Genomic DNA, 23708 nt, shown 5'->3' with positions numbered 1-23708 from the left:
CAATATAACAAGCCAATTTCACTATGCGACGGAAAGAGCTGCGGTTAACATGCTCCCAGCACCCTTATCGAATGCACTGGCACCCTCTGTGGGGCCTGCCCAGAGCACTGATATGTTTTGGTTTTAAATTATGTCATGTGGAAGGTTTTAGTTATCGGTCGTCTATTTGTTTTAAAAAGAATCTACACATTTTGAGGCTGCATTTGTATTTATGTTGGATATTACTCATGAATATTTTGCACGTACTTTGTATGTTTCCAAACAATCGGCACATTTCCGTTCTATTTAAAGTTCACTTTAAATTATATCAATACTTAAATTCTATATCGTCTACTAATGATTTCCTGGTGTGAGTTTTGCATGTCTTTCTTGTGTTGTTAATTTTGATTTGATTTAGTCGTATATTGTAATAGTAATCAGATTTGCTACATAAAATTTATTTTAAATAAATCAAATATTGTAATAAACTAAAGGTATTCAAACTCATGTATTCACATTCCACCTGGGGTGAAGTTCACCTAGGACAGTGGTTCTCAAACTTTTTCACATCAAAGACCACTAAACTGAGACAAAATAAACCACAGACCCCCATTTGATAAGATTTTGTTCCAGGGTCCCCCATCTGATTTTTGCTTTTAGGTGCTTTATTACACAAAGTGTATGAAACCCATGACCAAAATAGTCATACATTCAGTCATTGTGTTACTTGTGGATGGAATTTAAGTGAAAATAAATGATTCCCCTTTTTGCTGGGGACCCATGGTAACAGCCTCAAGGTCCCCTGGGGGTCCTGGACCTCACTTTGAGAACCACTGTTCTAGGGCACCAAATGTGCTGGGTAGCAGTTTTCTGTGTAGTGTAGGCTTCATTATTAGAAAATACATCTGGAGTCCTCTTCATCCATCTCAATATAAATCATATGTTATAATTATGAATGATTTATTCCTCCTCCATTACACTGAAGCGTATGGTTTATTCTGAAAGTACACACCGGAAGTTTTGCGTTTTCATTTCCGTTAGCTTGATGTTTATGTAGCTGAATGTTTGCTAGCGGTAGTCAATCTTTGTCTAAAGTCAAACAGGTTATCCAACGCCAGTGTCAGAAACTCGTATCGCGGCCAAATTGATGTCACAGGGAAGCTTTGACTGAGCCGTAGGCGTTATTTTTTAAAATAATTTTAGTTAAGTTCAAGCTTAACATCGAGACATTGTTTCGTTAGAGGCAGTGATGGCTAGCGGTGGACTGAGTTCAGGTTTGTTTTCGCTCAGACCGAAACCTCTCAACGCGATAGTCGAACCTGGTTCACTGTGAGTGCTCCATCTTTGAGGCTCACAAGTACCGACACCTAGCTGCCAAAAACAAGTAGGTAGCTGTTGTTTCTCCTGTGTTGTGGTTGTCTTCTCTTTAAGTTGAATGTCTTGCTATTCGTTGGATGTTAGCTAGGGGATGTTCAACTGGTCTATAGGTAACCCGTCACTAATGAGTAAGCTGTGTGATGCTGGTTTGATAACGGCTTTAAGTTATCGATACAGGCAGAAGCCGCACTTGGCACGCACGGGAGTGTACTCTGCCTCTGTATATCGCTTAAATTGTACCAGACAGTCAGTGAATTAAATAATACTATTTTTTGACAGCCTGTTTGTGTGCTTTTTCAGCTTGTTTTCCGCCGCAAGTCTTTCTCTGTGCCTATGCCCACCATGGAGACCGCCGAGGTGACTTTGGCTGTCAGAGGAGAAACATCCCCAGGTATGGCTGTTCAACTACACAGCTACAAATCAACGCGTCTGTGGACTCTTGTTACTACATGATCTGGTTTCATAATGCAAGTGTTATTACTTGCTTTCATCATTTACTATCTATTTGTGCTGTATAGTGCTGCCAACAAGTTGTGATGTGAAAGAGTCACTTTTGTAAGAGTTTAGTCACGTTCCTGGGGGAAAAGAGCTGGTTAGGATTGTGAAAATATTAAATTTACCAAGTTTTCACACATTTATAAGACATGCCGGCATTTCCTTATTTAATAAGACATTTCAAACATGTTCATGTCGAAATGTTGTTGTTAAAAACTGTAAAGGTTGCTGTTAATGTCAGTCATATATTTATTGTTGAAGTTACATCCGGTAACAGATCAATTTGCTGGTTTTTAGGTGAAGTGATTGCAGTTACTGGCAGCTGTGAAACCCTAGGAAGCTGGAGCCATCAGAAAGCTGTGATCTTACATCCTGATGGAAATGATGGGTAAGTTAAACACTTTAAAGAGTGTGTTTTGTTTTTTTCTATCAGGTTACATGCGAGTGGTTATCATCTTTCTGTATTTCCTCTCTAAAATATCAATGTGTGTGGCCATTTCTTGACAGAAATACCTGGACTAGAACCATCACTATACCTAAGGGAATTGTTTCCAGGTACCGCTATTTCAAAGGCTTCTTTCTGGAGTCAAAGGTGAGCAGAGTCTTCTGTCTGTAACAAGTAACACATTCATTTGGACAACTTTTGAAAGCTGTGTTGGCTGTTTAAAAAGATGGATATGGGTAAATTTGATTGTGATACGTTGCAAAATTGCTTTTCCTCTACTGTCAAAAGTATTGTTGCATGTTATGTGATGATTTCAGGTGTTTTTTTAATGCTTTTTATAGCTCATCAATAGGGAAAAAAAGAGAGATTTTGTTAGCTTGTTTGTTAAAGTTCTACATTTGCTACCGTTACAACTTGGATCAGTCACAGGATATCACGTTTTCTACATCTGTGTTTATGCTCTCAGAAACAGCTGTAGGCCAATGTTGTGGAATAGCGAGTCCCGGGCAAACTGCCAACTGGCTGGCTCTAATCTAGGGTCACGTTCAGACCAACATATGCACGTGAGCTTTTCCTGAGCCTCTGCTAAGCCTGCCTGTATGCACAAACATAGCAGGGATCAGATATCCCTGGAAAAAAGAGAGAGTGAGTGAGTGAGAGACAGAAATTTGTCAGACATTTCCCAGAAAAAACTCTCTCTCGAAGTATTTGTGTGTTGTTTTTAATTTCAAGGGTGGGGCTTACATTGTGTGAGTCTTGACTCAACTTCCTCATGCCTCCATAGAAAACCCTCACTTTGTAAATTACTTTGGCTTGAAGTTCCTTTGAGCTGAAACTTGACATTGGCTTTCTTTCCACAGTTGTTGCAATGTTAAAGAAGTTTCCCTGTGTGGTGATTTATTCATGCAGTTTGAGTTGAGCTTGAAATTTAAGAAAGTTACTCCAAATACCCGTGAATGAACTGTAGCAGCAATAGAAACACTTTTTTAAGTCATGGATTATGTTTTTTTTCATAGTTGTTGTTGTTCTTGTTCACAGTGTAATATTGTATTCAACACAATCATGATGTAATTACATTACAAAGGTCAAAATGTGTTGCTACAAACATATTGTTGCTATAGTTAACAGTGATTTAAAGAGCAGCTTTAATGTGTAACACAAGAAATTTTTTTTTTTTTCTTTCCTAACAAATCCACATTTCAGATTTCAACCCATGGTGGCTGACTGCCCTAGCTGGGGATTGGTGACTATACCAGCTCTAATTCCTTTCTCACCTTTTAGTCCAAAGACGACTCGGAGACCCGGACTGAAAATGGAATCAATGTATCTGATTTGAAAACCCTAACATTGTACTAAACATTGGAATTGCAGAATGCAGATGGTCCCTGTCAAGTGGTAGTCAATATGTGGGAGACCCATCATCAACCCCGCACGATGAGCCCCACAGGTATAAAACAACAACAACAACAAAAAATGTTCAGTTTGGTTGGGTTTGGCAAAAGTGTGTCATACTCGAACCCCTTGTGTAGCTCCCATTGCTTACTCTATAGCACTATAGGTTAAAGTTGCCTTCGGCCCTTGAGTTTGTTGTTTTGGGCAACATGTAATGCATTTAAAATAATTTAGATGTGTTATTTATGCTGCAATACTTTCACTATTGTTTCTTACCTCTGATTCAGACATAACTAGCCGAGTAGAACAGACGTTAGTTTGCCAGTAAGTTACAACAGTAGACAACCTTGATGTTACGCTTCAAGCCCAGCAAAATGCACGTGCATGTTTGTTGCGTCATTCAGCGGGAGCGGCTTAGCAGAGCGATACGAGAAAGCATCGTGAATGTTCAAACGGCCTGCCGCAGCTTTAACATACCACAACCTGTCTGCAATGTTTGTTCTTCAAATGACATCTGTGATTTATTGATAGCGCTCTTTTGCAGAGTGCACGTGCTTTGGCAAAGATGAGGGAGACCACTCGCTGGATTAATATATAGTCAAAGAGGAAGCACTCCAGTGCAGTAGATGTCATGAGCTGTCATTGTAGACCTGTCTAGTTAAAACACCAATGTGTTGGCTTACCACAGACAAAGCTTATTGAAAATGAGCTTGATAGGAAGAATAGCTGCAGCCATGTCCGCACCCCGCTTGATGCACTTTTTCACTCTGGCCTGGCACTTCATCCTTGTGTTTTTTTTGTTTTGTTTTTTTTCTTCAAGAAAATCTCACTGAAATTTTCCCACTAAGATTGTTACAAATATGAGGTTTATGTCTGTATTACATTCAGAGATGTTTGTTTGTCTTTTATAGTTTTATTAACATGCTGCTAAATTAACCTTAATGACATGCTCACGTTAGACTTCCACCGAAAGATTTATCGGAATCAAATGTGTTTTATTGCTCAGTCGATACTCTTGAAGTGAGAGCAAACCAGAGTTACTTAAATTCTGTTGGAACTGAGATTTGATATTGCTTTTGGAAAAGCTCTGGCTTGATCTGACCTCAATTTTTGTATGGTTGAGATTCTTCTATCTTTTTTCTAATGCCTTTTTCCTTTATTGCAGCATCACATCTGAATATTGACGATGGAGAATTTGGAGTTCACAGTAAGTTGGATAAAAAAAACAAAAACTAAACACAATAGCTATAACTAATCCTATACATCTAGGAGCTCTTGATTCTCATTATCCACTAAAATCATCATGAGATGGAAGAACTGTAAAACTAAATTGCTTTCTGATGTACTTAACGCCTCTGGGAATTGTAATCCCTATAGACATTGTATTCACTTCCTCTTTTTTTATTTTTGTACAGTAGAGGTTTTTAGGTCGTTCCATTATAACAGAACAAACGGTTGCCTCTTCCCTGCTTTTGTCGCTGCCACCAGTTCTCTGGTCAGCAGTCATGGCAAACAAAGTGGACATACATTCTCATCAAAAGCTTCCTCTCTGTGTCCTTTTTCTGTTAGATGGGATGAATTGTGTTGACTCTGGGTGGCTGACGTGCCAGACGGAGATTCGCCTGCGTCTGCACTATTCTAAAATGTCTCCGGTTTCCATCACTAAGAAGAAATTCAAGAAGTCTCGCTTCAGGTAGGGAAGACACCCAGGTCGAATTTAACACCAGCCAGAGAAAGTTCTGCTTGAAAGCGACGTGAGACGGATAAGTGGATTGTTACAGCGCTATTATTACCCTACCTACCTGTTAGTGTTGTGTAACAGAAACCCTGCACACAGAATGACAGCAAAACATAATTTTATTAAATCTTTTAATGTTTTGATGCGTTACTTTTTGTAAATATACGTGGCTCTCAATATGACCATAGCTGTTTATTTTACTTACCTATCCAGGATCAAGCTAACATTAGAGGGCATTGAGGAGGAGGAAGACGACGAGGATAATGAGCTCAGTCCTTCATCTTGGCACAAGATGACCAGCACTCTGGAGACCAGTATGATCAGTGCCAATGGCTATAAGTCGCGCCACTCACAGCCTGAATGTGGGTATGCTCTGGAGCCCTCGCAGTGGACTGAGTACAGTATCCACACTATGGACCCAGACAACCTAGAGCTCACCTTCGAGTTCTTTGAGGTAACACTTAACCAGTAATTTTGTACAACCCATCTCTTAATAAGCTATAAAGAGGATTCTTGACTGCTTGACTAATGCAAGTGGAAAAAATAAGAACAAAACAAGCATCATGATTAAAATAATCTGGTTTAATTTGAGCAGGATTATAACAATCCATCATCTGTGTTTACAGGAGGATATGAGTGAGCATGTAGTCCACGGGGACACTCATCCTGGTCACGTTGGCACGGCTTGCCTCCTCTCTTCCTCTTTTCTGGAGAACGGCAAGGACACCGGAGTAGCCACGCTTCCCATAATGGGTCGAAATTCCCGACAGACCATCGGGAAAGTCAGAGGTAAGATCTCGAACCAAAGAATTCCACACAGGATGTCAATGATGTGGTTTGCAAACATTGAAAGTCTCAAACATGTTGGCTTACTTTGTTACTCTGTTCCAGTGGACTACCTGGTGATCCGGCCCATCCAGGGGCTGCAGTGTGACATGAGCTCCTCGTTCACCAAGTACTGGAAGAAAAGAAGCACCCTGGATGTGGGCCATAGAGGAGCTGGTAGCACACATGCAGCCAAGTGAGCCTTAACAAGTCTTTAGCCTGGATAGGATAGAGCGATTTGCATAGAACTTGTTAAAAAGTAAATACATCTATCCTGTGTCTGTTCCATGTCAACATTTTTTTTTAAATTTCTGTCTTACAGGCACCACAGAGTCAGGGAAAACACCATAGCCTCTTTCAAAAGTGCTGCCAAGCATGTAAGTTAATCAGATGATTAATGCAGTTAAGTGAGTAAGTGAGTAAATATTTACTCATTACATTAATTCTGCCTTAATCGTGTGTCAATTATGTTCATTTAGGGTGCAGCCTACATAGAGTTTGATGTTCACCTCTCCAAAGATGCTGTTCCCATTGTTTACCATGATCTCACGTGCTGCATATCCACCAAGAAGGTATGGACATACTGTATGAAAGTGACTTGGTAGTGTTCAAATGTGCTGTTTCTGTATTTTTATCTTGAATGTATATACTTCTGTAGGTTTTTATTTTTATTGAATTCAATGAGTAATTTTTAAAATATTTAGGAAAATTGTCAGTATAATTGTCAGTATAGACAAATGTATATCACAACTAAATTTGAGGTTATGCTGCATGATCAAATCTTCTAGTAATGAATAGAAAACATGTCTTTAATAAACCTTTAGAATATTATATGTAAAATATTCTTTTAGACTGAATCTTTCTGTTTAAATAGATCACAGTGAGTTTTTAAAAAAAAATTTGTATAGCAGTCACTGTACACTACATTTTGGACATTTGTTCCTGTGGGAATATTTTTTGTTGTGGACAGAAAAGGCTGTAAACAATTAATGTGATTCTTTTTTTGTCCTCTTGACAGAAAAATGACAATACTTCTCTGGAGCTTATTGAGGTGCCAGTCAAAGACTTGACATATGACCAGCTGCAGCTTCTGAAGGTAAGAGCCTGTGCTGGCTAAACCTGTGTGTCAGGGGTGTGTCACATTCATGCTTCTCAGTAACCATGAGGTCAGGTTAAGCTGCATGGTGAAAATAGGCTTCAGAGCTAGTTAAGTGGGAGGGGTATCACAATATGTATTTATGTTTTACAGGCCACAAAGACAGAAATTCAGAGAAAAAGTTGACATTTGGGGCTACAGCTCTACAATACTGTAACTAACATTTAGTAACATCTGTAGCGCTTCACAATACTGAGCACTAGTCACTCATCACACATCCAGTTTGTTTACCTTTTAGCACTTCATTTTGACCTATTGTTTCTGCTCAACCTTACCTGTTCTCGACGACTGACGACTGTCAGGCTCAAATATGTGTGAGACTGTGGACTGTCAAATGAGTTGGAGTAGGGCTGGGCGATATGCACAAAATCAAATATCACAATATTTTTTGATTAAATACCTCCATATTGATATTGCGACAGTATTGTAGGGATGACTATAGTTGCTTTCATAAGATATTTACACAATGAAATTTTGGATAAATAATCATCAGTAATGTGGATATAATGACTAATGGGTAAAAGCAAATAATGTAACAGCTAGAACAGCTCAGAATATTACATCACTTTACTGTGATGCAGCCTTTGTGGACCCCAGGACGAGTTGCCAAGTGTAATGGCTAATGGGGCTCCTGATAAACTAAACTAAAGTGAAGACAACACCATATCACATATAGCATATATGCCATATCACAATATTACGACATCCAACATCTAAGACAATATCTAGTCTCATTTTATGATATCAATCATAATATGGATATATTGCCCAGCCCTAAGTTGGAGTATGTATTTTGAACCCAATTAGTGTTCAACTGAAATTGCATCAGCGGAAAGACATGGTTGTGACGAGTAACCTTATTAACAGCTTGATTTCACTCACCTGGTTCCCTGTAACTTGGACAAATCTGGTTTATTACATGTTTGGCTCCTACAAACAAAAGTCAATCAGGAGGTTTTATTCAAGCCAGATTACATAAACCACTTTATCTGGAGATAAAACTAAAAGCCCACACTTCCATAGTGTCAGTAATAATTCTTAATAGACATTTCTCATGGAAAAGAGCTTAGCTGATTTGGACTTGCCACAGCAGCTAAAGCAGTGACTGCAGTAATTACATTACTGATGGCCCCGTTCCATTTAGGCCTCATATAAGCTGTATCAGGATACATCATCTGACAATGATATCTGATCCACAGGCCTTTGTTTTACACCTGGTATATGGAACAAAACACTCAAATGAAATGGAGTCATCATTAATGTTATTAATTACAGTGTCCTGACAAGTCGAACTGTCTGCTGTGATCATGCAGAAACACTATGTACACTGGACAGTCTTGACTAATACTTTTATCATTTGTTCAAAACTGCAGTGATTGCATGGCTGCTTGTTTTTCTGGCCCCGTTGCTCTTCTTCTAGCAACGTCATCATGCTCCTACATCTCAGTAATTAGCTTGGTGAGCATAAAATTGTTATTACTGATAGGAATGATGGTGATAGTGAAAACCATGAGCAGAAGACTCAAGTTGAAATAAAGATTTATATTAAAATAAACTAGCAGTATTACCTTTTTTAATCTATTATTAATATTAGAAGTCAAGAACTTTAGTTTCATTATGTGAGCACAACGAAATTGCAATTGCGTCAACAGCAAATAGTGCATTTGTACAGGAGGCACTGATAAGAGGAGCACAAAACCATTGCGTCTGGGCACGCCGCCATCTTGCCATGCGTGCCGCCATCTTACATCTATCAGAAGTCAAAGAGGTTGTGGTAAGAGCCATCAGCCCAGGACTAAAGCTGCGTGACATGCTTAAAATAAAGACTAATTTGACCCTGCCTCAGCTAAAAAACAATATTAAAGGGACATTACTAAGGAGATGACACATCAGACCTGTACCAAAAATTGATAAGCATTCTCAAGAACTAAAAGAGTCAGCACAAGATTTTGTTAAGAACTATTGACCTGAAAGACAGACTGCACTTTGCATCTAAGGAGAGTGAGTCAGAGGAACACTACAGTGCCGATCTAGTCAAAGGGAAGTTTCTGAGATCAGTGGAAACCGGACTGCTCAATGACAATATCAATTCAGATCAAGCCCTTTCTTGATAACCTGGATGTGACAGATGAAAAGATAAATGAAGCAGCTAACCTTGAGGCTGAGAGACTCAACAAGTTAAAGAGGAACAGCACCAAGACACCCAGAGAAGCTGAGCTGCAGACAACCAGCAACACTTCGGACAGTTCACATGGCTCTTTATTAGCCCAGAGCACACAGCCGGCGAGGAACACCAAATATCTCTCCAAGGAAAAAGTAAAGGCTGCTTACCCTTCACCGGGGCCTGTGGTGTACACCCTGGAAAGAGAGCTTCAAACAGAGGCAGCTGAAATGAAATAGATATTGCTTGTTTCCACAAGAACTGGCAAATCAAAGAACTACAAACAAATGGCAGAGAGCAAGGACACGTGGAGGATAGGCTGCATGCTTTGCCAGGCCAAAGGAGAGGCAAGAAGCTGTAGTCACTGCTTCAAATGTGGTCAGCTGGGCCACATTCCCAGATGATGTAGAGCTCCACGCCAGATGCAGCAAAACTGCAGAGGGTTGCTACTGAGGGACCGGCAGTGACTGTCAGAGTCACGCCATTGCCACTAATGTCTGCAGACATGCACAGACATGTAGCTGGCAGGAACACTAACCCCTGTGTACAGCAGTCAGGTTAGTTGAGCGACATTTAGAGATACAGAGAAAAAAGTTATCAGAGATGTACAATCTTGATTACCTCTCAGCAAAACAAGGTAAAAAAATTGGGAAAAGTAAAATGGTGAAATGTACCTTTCATAATGTACCAGTGACAGCACTGTAGGATACAGGCACCCAAGCAACTGTAACAAATGACAAATGGCAAGCTGAACATCTGCCCAATAGTACTGTCAGAGCAATAGATGAACTCTATTGTACCAGTACCACTAAATGGACTTGGCTGATCAGATGGAAATACCATTCATGGGGTGTATACCCATAGAATTCAAAACTTAGCAGGTCAGATACTGCTAGTGCTAGTCAGCTAGTGCCAGTACTGGCTTCCAGTGACCCCCAATGAGGCAGAAGATCATATCATTGGCTTTAATGTAGTAGGGGAAGTGATTAATGAGCAACTGAAACAACAGCAGGGTGTTATATCCAGTGACAGTGCCAAAGAGATCACTAGCGGTGCTTTTGACATTGACTCTGGTGCGGCAAAAACTTTAATCCAGCTGATGCACGCTCACTAGTCCAGTAGTGAGGGGATCATGGTAAGGATCGGCAAGAGTAAAGTTGTCTTACATCCAGCCGAAGTCACCACAGTGAGATGCCGTCGATTCTAGGCTACCCAGACCTGAATTGAACTGTTTGCTTCTCAGGCAGGACTGGGAGCTGTGCTGCACCAGCGCAGTCAAGGCAAGCTAGAGGTAAAAGCCTATGGGACCAAAACGCTCACCCCTCCAGAGAGCAATTATCACCTGCACTCTCGGAAGCTAGAGTTTCCGGTGCTTAAGTGGGCCATCTGTGAGCACTTCAGAGACTTTCAAGGATCCAATGTTCATAATTTTTATTTTATGCAGTATTAATGTTTGTGGATGTGCAGTATTGCAGGTTATGTTGTTGAGTCAGAAAAAGTGAGCAGTTTGAAGAACTTTGCCTCCCTACCTCTCTGACCTCTCTACCATTTATTAATAACATGAATTCGCTACATTCAGTATCAAGAACGGATGTAATTCACAACACTCTTCAGGCTTGACAAGATGTAAAGAGGTTTTATGGATCCTCTGTCAGAATCTCTCTTAGCTCCTCTATTCTCCAATCCAGACCTGCGACCCTCTGTTGGAAAGTCCCTGTTGACAAAGTGGAAAGAATGTGGTACACATCAGTTTCACAACAGTTTCAACTTACTGAAGGTTCCCTTAAATCCTTCGCAGATCTAAGATCAGAGTTTGAAATTCCAAAACAGGACTTTTATAAATCTTACAAATTTGTCACTTAATTACGACTCTGGAAGGGTCAGTACAACTATCTCTGAGGTTGTCAAGTATAGAGAAGATTCTGGAGAGCTCCACATCATCATCACGAAAATCTCTTTGATCTATAGTGCTCTGTTAGTCCATCATAGTTCTTCCTTGACCCCACTTAAGATTGTATGGCAAAGAGATTTCGGATGCGATTTTAGTGATCTTTTGCACAGGATGTTAAGAAAGATGTATCAATATACATCTTCTAGATGTCTTTGTTATAAAATATGTACATGTATGGATATGTAATATCGATGGATCAATTATCCATATTTTCTGGGAATATAGAAAATTAACACTTTTGGAAGACAGTACACGATCTGACTGCCAAGGTTTTGGAAACCCCGTTGGACATTACACCAGTACACTATATCTTTGGTACAAAACTGGACAGGACACTAGACCTCATGTCTGCGAAGAGGTTTGGCATAATATCATATATAGCAAAGAAATGCATTTTGCTCAACTTGAACCAGCAAAGACCTCCAACATTTAATTTGTTCAGACAAATTCTGAACGAAACACAACTGGAACAGCACACTTATACCTTTAAAAAATAAGGGGGATATCTTTCTGAGAACATGAGAACCTCTAGTGGACCTCTGACCTCTATGTACTGTGACCATGGTTGAATTTCTATTTATTATTCATTTTTTGTTCTTATTTATCTATTCCTAAACATTTTGTACTTTATTTCACATTAGTCACTATTACTATTATTTTACCTTTATTTTTCCTGTACTGACTTTGGATTATGTTTGTTATAAGATGAAAATAAATAAAGAAATAATTGGAAAAAGAAAAAGAAAAAGCAAGTTGTGAAGCAGAAGGAGAAGTAAAACTCTGTTTGTTGTTGTTGTACATTACAGTAGTGAGAAAAGAAGGTAGTAGTTTTTAGCAGCAGACTGTGAGTGAACAGATACTGCTTCATTTTCGTTGTAAAGCGCAGAAATAAAGACATTGCTGGTTACTCGACAGTCCCGCATCTGCCTGAGTCTCTGGCTGCAACAATAAGAATTAATTGACTCACAAAATACAAACAGAAAAACAAAAGATACACAATTCTGGCAATTAATCAACAAACAAGTGAGTCCTACCACTTCTAACTTCCTCCAAACCAATTTACAAATCTAAACCAACCCTTTACCAGTGCACCCATCAAACAATACAGTCATAAACATTATTACTATCCTACAATTTTCACTGTATTTTCATCTTACAGCACAGGTAACATGCAGTGTTAATACTGTAGAGCAGCACTGACAGTAAAAGAAGAGAACAATTATTAGCTTCAGTCAGAAACAAATAAAAATGGTGGTCTTGGATTTTTTTATTATAGTGAAATTAAGTACTTTTCCACTGGCACCCATGTCTCATTATTTTGCATTTCTATTGCCTCGGTGATCCATTCTTTCTCAGTTGGTGTATTTAAAGCGATCAATTTATTCATGATTAGCTTCTTTGTGACCATACATAGCGAGAGAAAGATCTTTTTGTTCTTTGATGATACTCTGGTGAAGTTATGCAAATCTCCCAGTATACATGACTGTGGTGTGAGTGGAATGGCTATATTAGTTTGGATCATCGCTTGCTTTGTTATACCAAACTAAAGATCTTAAATTTTATTGTAGTCCCACAACAGACGGAGCAGAGTTCCTTCCCTGGCCTTTTTATATAGTTGTGATGGGGTTTAATATAATCTGTTAAGTATTTTAAATTGCCTTAGTTTTATTTTTTACAACGGAAAGGCTGCATTGCGTTTTTCCATCATTTTTCAATATCATTCTGGAGTTTATGGAGGTCCCTGATCCATTTCATTGCACTGAAGTCTTAAATTGATCATTTGTGCTTTTGGTGCAATATTGTGTAAAACATTTTAACTATATTTTTATTGATCAAGTTGTGGTTAAAAAGTATGATTCCAAATTCTTGTGTGTCAATTTGTCAATGGTAATATTCTTTTTAATAGAATGCTGTAAAGTGAAGATGATTTAAGCATTCACTTCTTGGGATATTATGTTCAATTATTTATTCATTACAGGAAAAGTTATATGTGTTGGAGCTTAATGAGTCCATTGTCTTTCCATTCATTACATTTTATGACTTTTGTTTACTGAGTTGTGCCATAGTGGTTGATTTATTGAGGCAGCTTTGTTAATTCCAAGGATCTTTGTTTTTAAGACGTTAAATGACGCTTCAGTTGGGCTTTGCATGATTTCCTTTGGAAGTGTCTTCATAAAATATTGACATTTCGTGTCAATGTTTAAACTTTGTAACGTTATTTCTTCAATGTGTTTCCGATCTTTGCTTACAGAGGGATCAAATAAATCACTAACTTTCTGATAAGCAAAAGATAGATTACAGTGAAAGAAGTTGGGTAGCTGTAGTCCACCTTTTCTGTTTGAACTAGACATCTTTAAAAGTATGAACATCTTGCCTTTTTCACATGGTATATAAAGGCTGAGATTGTTTTATGCAAATCTTTATTCATCTTTGCTGTGTTCACTTGACCCCACAGAGATATGGGAAGATGACCAGCGATCTATATTTGACTCTATTGTATTAAATATTTGTGTGATATTTATATCTTGTGTTTGGTAACTATTTAAGAATTAAAATTAAGAATATTAATAAACATAAAATGCCAAAAAATAAAAAATAAACTTTTAACATCACTACCACCCTATTTACAAAATCCGAAACTGAAACAAACAACCAAAACCTCCACACCCCAACCTCCTCCGCCTCTCCACTGAAAGCAGCACCTGGGAAACAGAGCAGATCAGATCATGACTTTGAAGTAGCCCTGTGGCCCACTCAACATTGAATAAGATAATGTGTAGTAATGTAATCATTCGTTGATTATTGATTAATGTATGCTTTCTTTGTTGCACAGCTGGCCCACGCCACTGCGATGAAAGGAAGCGATCACAAAGGTATGCACATATTGTTTGTGTTGTGTTTATTTTCTACAGACCTCACCACCATCTTCCAGGAACATGTTGAATTTTGTTGCACGCAGTATATCCTCATACAAACTGTGGATTAAAAAAATGGCATAAATTCAATTCTGATCCAGTAACAGTAAACATCTCTCTCTGACACATACAGTGAAATGCGGAAGTTTTTTTTTTTGTCATTTTTGGGGTTGTTGAGTAGATTTGTGTATTGATACTCTAGCAGTGTTCACTTTCCTTTGTGTTGGGTTGAACTTGGTGAAGTTGTTTTAATTGGCTGTTGTATTATCAGTTCTGGTGGTTAAAAGTTCATCTCTGTCAAATATACAGTTTATGGCTGTGAGATTATTCTGTTTATTTTATACTGTTTGTCATGTTTGCATGTTGCCATGGCAACATGTGCCGGGTGGATTAGTCGTATCTGTGGTTGTCATAGATTTTATTAGCGTCTAATTATAGATTTTATTTGCATCTAACAACTCATACGGTCCTACTGTCTCAACCTCTGCGAGAAAACTCATAAAAATCAATGCCCTCTCTCCTCCTTAAAAGGAAATGCACAGTACTTTCTGGACTTGTACAGTACAGAAAGACAGAAAGTAACTTGTGTTTGTTTATTGTTCAGATCTGCTGGACGATGAAGAAGAAATTGATGAGCATCAGCCATTCCCCTCACTGTCACAGGTACATGACTTCATTATTATTATTATTATTATTATTAAATATCTTCAGTAATCAGTATGAGTTGTTGCTCTTACCTTCACAAAGGCAAAGAACTCCATCCCTGACACCGACAGGCGCTGTCTGACAAATCTCGGTCAAATACCTGTAAAATAACTTGTTTTTTTTATCACCCACTTCTCCTCCTCCACTGTCTTTGTCACGTCAAAGTAAAATCAATCAATAGCATCCTACGTCTTTTACAGATCTTCCAGGCTATTCCTGAGCATGTGGGCTTCAACATCGAGCTCAAATGGATTTGCCAGATGAAGGTGATTAACACAGTATATTGCAACAATTATTTTGATGGTAGGTTTCATTATGAATTATGCTCTTCTCATAATAAACTGATTTGATCACTGCTCTATATTGACAGGACGGGTCATGGGACGGCAACCTATCATCCTACTTCAACATGAACACCTTCCTCGACATCGTCCTGTCCTGTGTTCTGCAGAAAGGCGGCAAAAGACGCATTGTCTTCTCCTGTTTTGACCCAGATATCTGCACCATGTAAGCACAACGGGCAACTGAGGATGAATAATGCCTAGATTTGATCAGAATGTAGAAACTGTATAGTATTCAGAAACAAAATGACCTTACATGGTGATGCAGTTATTGGCCTGTATAAATGGTTTATTTAACTAATAATTTCCTCTCAACTATCAAAAGGTTTCTTGAAATCTTTTTGATGTGTTCTTCTCAGGGTGCGTCAGAAGCAGAACAAGTACCCCATCCTCTTCCTGACTCAGGGAATTTCTGACAGGTATCCTGAACTTATGGACATCCGCTGCCAGACAACTCAGATCGCCATGAGTTTTGCCCAGAGCGAGAACATTCTGGTGAGCAACAGTTATAGAGAGTCAAATATTTATCATAATAACCACAGAAATTTCCACAGTCTAGACAAACACATGTAATACTTCAGTGTGATGAGTCAGGCAGGATGTTGTATCTGAAACATTTTCTTCACCCTCAGCAGCTAAAGCACTAATATAATAACGTCAGTACTGTGCTGAAGACATTTGGCTCACATCGGAATTTCTTTGTTCCGTCTCTTAACAAGTACCGCTGCAGTGCCTCGAGCAAAGGATTTGAAGACATAGCTCAAACTTCTCAATGTCAGTCAATGTCTGTTAAGTTCACTTAACAGACAAGTCGGCAACAATAGTTCAGTGTCAGCTGTTTCTAAAACATGCTGAGTGTTTCTAGGAAGTGGAAAAAGTCCAGACAGCTTATGCAGCATAATCTGAAGAATGAACAGTGTTTGCATGTTCATAGATTGAGTTCGAGTTTGAGGCAATTTAACTTTTTTTTTTGTGGAAAAGCCATGTCAAATACAAATTATTATTCAAAGAGTCAAAAAAAGAGTATTTTTATATGTCTTATAACATGTCTAGGGGAGGGGGGTCATAAATAAAATCTTTCTTCTCACTGAACTTCCTCGTCTGCTTCTTTTAGGGAATCAGCGCCCACACTGAGGAGCTGCTAAAGCACCTTAGCTACATCGGAGAGGCCCAGGCTAAAGGTCTGGTGGTGTTCAGCTGGGGAGATGACAACAACGACCATCAGACCAGGAGGAAGCTGAGAGAACAGGGAATCGATGGGCTCATCTACGATAGGTGGGTTAAAATGTAACACGCTTTTCTGTGGCCGCCATGTCGCTCCTTAAGATCTCAAAGTCTTCTACTGTAGACTAGAAACTGGGGATGAGTGGATATAAGATTCAATCTTATATCAGGATAAAAACACTCACACTAATTTAATTGTGGTGGATTTCCTTTATCGGGATAACCGTGAAGATCCTCACATGAGCGTGAATATCCTGTCTAGCTTACTAATGTTCAGCCTTATTGATTTTTGTGATTTATTTTGAATTGATATTTGCCACAAGGGAGAGCCTGCATCTTTCCAGTCGTTCGTCACCATGGCTGACGGCTCAGAATGTGAATGCATGGATATCAGGTTGATAGGTTGATTGTTTTGTTTTGTTTTTCCTCTCATTGTGATTCAGTTTTTCACCAAAAAGGATGTTCACAAAAAAAGATATGTGTCCTATGATGCAATAAAAAGATTTGTTTCTTAACAAAATGTAAGGTAATGTAACTCCAGTATGTTTTAGTGCCATTTTAAAAGCATTTTAAGTATATTTTGATGATTATCAGGATAATATCGTTAATCTGCCATGGCAAAGATGATCGTGACATGAAATTTTAATATCATCCTATGGCTACTAGAAACACAGACACAAGCGCAACCATATCTGTGCTGCACATCTAATATTAATAATCAGAGAAAAGCGTCTTTGTGTTGTACAGACTACTCTCACAAAGGTGAAACATATGTAGAGCATGTTTTGTGTGCCAAACCATTTATTCTAATGAAACATTCAGTTAATACTCAGTACTTTCTGGACATGTCTGTTGAGATGAACATTCACATAATTGTGCGTCCAGCTACAAACTTTGCCTGTTACGCAACACCCTGTATTGCAAACTGTCAGGCACTCCCTGTGCTATTGTGTCTCCGTTCAGCCTGAAGCAGCACCCGAGTTATCAAGCAGGGCTTTCAGTTTTATAAATATAATTACTGCGTTCACAACGCCGCTCCTTGTCATACAACTGAATGTGATTACAAGGCCCTTTTTAATCAGCGCAGTTTTTCAAGGGTCAACATTATATAAGCTAGCATTGGCAGACCTGTTAATCACTTGGCACCTACCACAGCTGTTGATGAAAATGGATGATTATGCATCGAACATTTTGTGTGTGTGACCGTGAAATTGGTTACATAAAGCTTGGGTTGCTAGCAGGGTGAGAATTTCCCTTTGTCTCAGCAAAGCTGCACGGACAGCAGGACCTGTTTGTTCAGCCGTTTCAGTTCTGTGTTTCACTGTACCGTGACATTTGCCCCATATTTATGTTTGCACTTTGGCCCAGACCTTTACCTACCCCCCCGGCAGAAATCAGATCATAGGCTTTATATATATATATATATATTTCAACCCATAAAAGTCCCTGCAGTTTCCAAATGCAACCTCTTTTTAACATCTCAAAACATAACATTTTACATCTCTAGGCTGATGTTATAACTTTGCCTCTTTCTTACAGAATTTGTGAATGCTTGGTGCCATCTCCAGATTCCCGTAATGTCTCTCTGGTTCCTGGCTGTGTTTTGTTAATTTACCCTTGGCTGGTTTTTGTTCCCCCCCTTTAAATACTGCCTGAAAGCCCATATCTTACTTATTAATATGCAGCATGAACAAATTAATATCCCTTGACAATGATACAAGACGGTTGACTTTTCTACACTTGAATACTACAGAGTTTTACGTTTCAGTGGCAATTATTGATTTATATTTTGAGATTTTAAAAAAAAACTTGGATTGAACTTAAAGGGAAACGTCTGTATTTTTCAACCTGGGTCCTGTTTTCCCATCATTTTGTGTCTAAGTGACTAATGGGGACAACAATTTGAGGAAAAGGGGAAAATAGGGTCCAAAAATACTGAAGTTTCCCTTTAACATGGTTGTTTGATTGGTCAACTGCCATGTTTATCATGTCTCTCGCTGTCCCTAGCTGAGGCTAGTTTTCCTAGCTGATAGCTAGGTCACTTCTTTTTTTTTTTTTAATGGCTATGATTTGTTTTGGATACGCTTTGAAATGCCTCTTTAGCTCATGCTTGGTGTGATTCTCAATAATAATCAGCTTCATTATTGAAGCAGAAGAGGCACAGTGAGTAATTGACTTAATGATTAGTGTATGAATTAGTGACATATTGGCTTCTGTATGACCCAAAAATATACATTTGCATTTAAATTGCTAGTTTAAATCTAATTCATTCAAAGGAAATGTTGTGAAATAACACCGAGTCACTTTGACAACCACACATATACTCACTGTGTAAAACTTGTAAACGTAATGAAAGTGAATGGATGGATGGTGTCAAATAACTTGATCCAAGAGAAACCATTTAAGCCTCATATATATATATATATATACATGTAGCTATTCACCTCTCAGCAGCTTTTTCAGATGTCACAGCATATTCTTCACATGTATTTTCCATTGTTTGCACCTGAGTATTGTGGACAGTCTGCTTGTACTGCAGTTTGGTTTCTTTATGAAGCCGGTGATTGCACTGGATGCTCTTTGTAGGCTTGAAAATGAGTTGCACTGCTTTCATTTGGTGATGCCTTCAGTGACCTATCATATGAAACAAGCTGAACACAGAATATCTTTGAGTTTTTCTTGCTTGACAAAAAAAAAATCTCTCATTTGCCATACTGGAGGAGAGGACTCAGGACTTATTAATCCTCAGCTTCCTGGGCAGATGGTTCTGTCGATCTGTGCCTTTGTCAATATTGGCTGGACCTAATCCCATCCATGGCTTAAACCCAAACCTTAACCACCTGTAACCTGCAGCACACAACTCTCTGTTGTGCAGGAGTGAAAATGATCACGTCTTTGCATTTGGCCTATATATGAGCTTGCATAGCTGTGATAATGGGAAAAGGTATTTTAGGTTAGTAGGCCATTGTCCATATGGGAACTGAATGAATCTTTTGTTTTTCCATACTTGACTAGTGAGGATGTTGGCCAAACATGTAATTTGAGCTGTAGCATGAACTTAATCTGTTTCAGAGGAGGTTGTAAGAGTAAGCCACCCAAATGAAACTGATAAGCCAGCGGTAAGCGCAAAGTAAACTTGCCAATTTATTAATCTTATTTCAACAGACCCTCGGGCGTTGCTTCACAAAATGTGGCACATGCCAGGCAAGTAAAAAGTGAGGTGCCCTAAATGTATAGATGGCACCCAAAAATCATTAAAAACACATGAACTAGACGGAGGGTCCATGTCACTGTCAAAACGGCAACCGGTGCATTCATCCCTCTAGCCAAAATGGATGCGGCAGATGTTGTTGCCATTAACATGGATGCATGAAAAATGAGTGTGGAGCTACTGCATGGTCAAACTACCGTTTTACTAGATAGGTCGGAGCAGAACAGGAGTAGTTGCATCTTGGTCGATGGATCTTCTACCATTTTTGTTTTGCTTATAGCAGATAATATTAAAAAAAACAAAATGAATCCATAAATTGAGTTTTTTGTAAGTTAGTACTTTTGCTTCACACATATGAAAGAGTCTTGTCTGATATAATGCATCATTATGATTTTATATGTGATTTTTGCTTACATACAGTATGTAATATTGTGACACATAGTATATAGATAGGTCACATATTCATTTTGTGATATTTATTTGAGACACATCACTAAGCAGTACTACTCATCAGTGTGAATTTAAAGTTTTGAGTAATATTTTGTTAATGAAACGTCGTTGGATGAGGAAGATTCTACTTTGGTTTTTGAATGACTGCTCAGACATCAGTATACACTAACGAGTAACTACTGCCACCGATCTAACCGCAACGACGTCTCCTCCTTTTCCTTTTAGAATCTGTGAGGACCAAGGAGAGCAGCCAAACATCTTCCAGGTAGAGGAACAACACTCCCTGCGGGAGGTTATTACAGAGGAGACCTTAAAGAGCTCCACCTGTTCCTGCTACTCCATTCCCTGCTCCATGGCTCCCTGCATCGACTCCAAGGCCCGCGCTGGCAGCGCCGAGTCCGATTCTGGCCTGAGCTCCTCTTAAAATCTTCCCTCAACTTCAACCTTCCAATGGACCTCACTGCACAGACATACTCAAGAGGGCCAAGGTCGGGGTGGGATGATGAAACAAAAAACATGTACTCGCTAAAAAATGGCAGATCAGATTCATGTATATAATGATCCAAAAAGTGATTGAAGATTGTGACAAGATTTGACATTCTCTCCATCCTTCATGCATGGTCACAGTAGTAAAACCATCTGCACTCCACTGTACTCATTGACAGATGTTGTCTTGTATCTTTAAAAGTTTTATTTATGCTGACAAGGGTGCTTTGCCAAAACATTAAGGCAGCCATACAAATGTTTTGTTTTTGTGTGATTGACAAAGACATGTCTTGGAAATCCAAAACATCTATTCAGAGAGCTTCATAATAGTGCAAGGATGTCAAATTGAGAAATCTTAACTTCACAGTAGATATTTATTTGGCCAATATGTCGTATTTCTTCATAGTGTAAGTGCTAAAAATGTAATGCATGTGATATTTTACGGGTGTAAATGTGTAAAATAAATTGTAAACTAAATCATCAGGTTTATGATAAATCCAGGATGATCAACTGCTGTTTTTTTTTTTTTTTCTGTTTCTGCTATCATGTCTATTCGTGCATGTTGCCATTAACTTCAATGTTCTTTTCATTGTCTCAAATAGCTATGAGTAATAACTACTGATAACTATTTCAGAAATGTAAAGCACAGAAACAACTGGAGGGTCTGTAGCACATCCATTTTTGGGTTACATTTACATATCTACAAGAAATATGCATTCATTAGATGAATGCCTACCTCTTGGCGGATAGACTACAGCACCTAGAAGATGCCCATACGATTGATGAGTTTCCTGTTGAATGGACTGTTGAAAGCACTTGCTCCTGCGTTCTGTACCTTTTATTCCTACTTTATTCACCATTGATGATTAATAGCTGTTATTGTTTAAGCATATACTGTATGTATTCTTTTTATCTACCTGATTTAAGGAGAAGCAGAAGAATGTTTTATTTGTGACAGTGCACATGCTTACCGCAGCCTTAAGGACAGGGAAATCATGTCTTTTTTCCTTTTTCTGCCTTTTCTTTCAATATCACCAGTACCTCACTCATCATCTATAAGAATAGACTTGATTTCTGTACAGAATCAACAAATACTTTCCTATTTAACTTCACAACATCCATACTTCTCTATCTGCTGTATGGCAGATTATCTTAAGATACACTTGAAACGATCCAGCATTTTAGTATTAAAATAGTGTATTAGTAAAAATTGATTGATAATGCTGCATTTTGAACACAACAAAGTAAACTCATGTACAGTATGTACTGTCTGTATAATAGGTTTCATTGCACAATCTATAACTACAAATCCTGATGATTGAGTCATGCATGGTCTGTATATCTGTGTGTGTGAATAACAAGGGAGAATGGATGACTCCGGTGTTTAATATCAACCACCACTTCAGGACCGTGTAAATGGAAATGTAAATAAAATCAAAACATGTATTTGCTTATTTTGTCTTTGACTTGTTTCTCTCTCACATCACCTGAGATTTTTTTTTGCCTTTAGTAAACATTTTTGCTTTGCAGCAGTATAAAGTCATACAGAGTGATTGTTTACTCAGAAAGCTTCAGGGTGATACTACTGCAAATGTATTATATTTATCACCATTATTAAGACAATAGTTTCAACTAGTTCAGACAATTACAGAACATATGAATTGCTCACACAACTGAGCTTTAATCAACATAATTCGTATTTTGTTGAGAGTTGCAACATGACAAAATTACATGAAATAAAAAAAATGCCAAGACCTTCACCGCAAGCCAGTGTGCTACACACTTCGGGGGGATTTGAACATGTTTTTATTCCATTGGACATAATTTACAAGAACTTATCAGTAACTCTAAGTTATTTCCAAAGGTGACAACAGACAGATTAGGTCACTCACTTTTACAGCGGGCTGTAAAATGAAGATAGGTGATTATTTCTCCATCTGTTTTCTGCTGATTGATGTCAATGTTACATAATCATCCTGCAAGATCAGAAACTCACTTCTCATATAAGCTTGGGGTAATAATGCCATTAGAGTTGGAACAGTTGTATTGTTGTCATAGAGAAGTAACTGAGTAGCATTTCTGATACTTAATAGATGTTTTTTTTATAATGTTACATCTTAAATGGCTTATTTTCTGTTTAATATTATAAAATAACATCAATATGGTGGGCTTTTTTGATTGTAGCTCAGAATAAAAAGAACAGAATTCAACTGATAGGCATGATTTTATGACATATACATTTTATAAACTAACCATTTAATAAAAAAAAAATGTAATTCATCCATTCAACAATTGTGAGAAATAATAGTTTATTTCCCATAAATCACTCTATTGGTAATTTTAGTGACTTATGATTTTAAGTCATAGTATGTTTGTTTGCACTGGCACGTGTGCCCATCATATGCTGTTAGCTAATAATGTAAGGTAAGGTAAGGATAAGGGGCTGACTGCATCAGAAGCCACTTTGCCCTGCATGTGCAGACATACTGCACACAGCCTACACCCATGTAACACCACAGTTTAGTCATTACTATGAGTTAATAATTTATAAGATTAAAGGCAGTAGTAGGCACCAATGATTATGCTTTTTTTTTTATCTCAGTCTGATTGTCTCTGGCAGTGGATATCAGAGTGAACCTTGAAACTGATGTATCATCGGTTAGTCTTTTCATTTGCAAATGTCTGAGCCCTTGTTTAAGTGTGCTTGATAAGAAAAAAAAAAGCACATATCCTCTTGTAGGTGTGGGTTTAAAGAATACACCGATAAAAATGAGAGGATAACCAGCATACCTCCCTGCTTAGGTATTTATTACACAGGTGCTTAACCCTTAAGTGTTAGAGCAGATGGTGTTGTGAG

General features: G+C 38.4%; 1 protein-coding gene across 3 annotated transcripts; it reads left to right on the top strand.

The window, feature by feature from the left end:
- The first annotated feature begins 1006 nt into the window (after nt 1-1006).
- Nucleotides 1007-22305, top strand: gpcpd1 (glycerophosphocholine phosphodiesterase 1). 3 transcript variants are annotated; one of them, XM_042390571.1, is made up of 20 exons: nt 1007-1363; nt 1657-1747; nt 2149-2239; nt 2359-2443; nt 3668-3743; nt 4854-4895; nt 5258-5381; nt 5640-5880; nt 6053-6215; nt 6318-6447; nt 6574-6628; nt 6731-6823; nt 7270-7347; nt 14353-14392; nt 15039-15097; nt 15340-15405; nt 15510-15646; nt 15840-15975; nt 16595-16755; nt 18244-18555. In XM_042390571.1, the coding sequence occupies exons 2-20, from the start codon at nt 1690-1692 to the stop codon at nt 18347-18349; spliced, it is 1941 nt and encodes a 646-aa protein (XP_042246505.1). In that variant the 5' UTR covers nt 1007-1363; nt 1657-1689; the 3' UTR covers nt 18350-18555. The 3 variants fall into 3 exon arrangements, with proteins under 3 accessions (XP_042246505.1, XP_042246504.1, XP_042246506.1); XM_042390570.1 differs by lacking the exon at nt 18244-18555 and adding an exon at nt 20591-22305 and having other exon boundaries at nt 1008-1363; XM_042390572.1 differs by lacking the exons at nt 1007-1363; nt 1657-1747; nt 2149-2239; nt 18244-18555 and adding an exon at nt 20591-22305 and having other exon boundaries at nt 2358-2443; nt 3500-3743.
- The last annotated feature ends 1403 nt before the right edge of the window (nt 22306-23708 follow it).

The sequence above is a fragment of the Thunnus maccoyii genome, chromosome 17 (assembly GCF_910596095.1).
Source record: "Thunnus maccoyii chromosome 17, fThuMac1.1, whole genome shotgun sequence".
In the NCBI taxonomy this organism is placed as follows: Eukaryota; Metazoa; Chordata; class Actinopteri; order Scombriformes; family Scombridae; genus Thunnus; species Thunnus maccoyii.
Note: the sequence above shows the minus strand (reverse complement) of the source record. Positions and strands in the feature narration are given on the sequence as shown.

Excerpts from the sequence above, each read along its gene's own strand:
- gpcpd1 (XM_042390570.1), top strand. The coding sequence starts at position 1,690 with ATGCCCACCATGGAGACCGCCGAGGTGACTTTGGCTGTCAGAGGAGAA. Across the intron at positions 3,744-4,853 it reads CCGCACGATGAGCCCCACAG|CATCACATCTGAATATTGAC; the intron begins GTATAAAACAAC and ends CCTTTATTGCAG. Across the intron at positions 5,881-6,052 it reads TCACCTTCGAGTTCTTTGAG|GAGGATATGAGTGAGCATGT; the intron begins GTAACACTTAAC and ends CTGTGTTTACAG.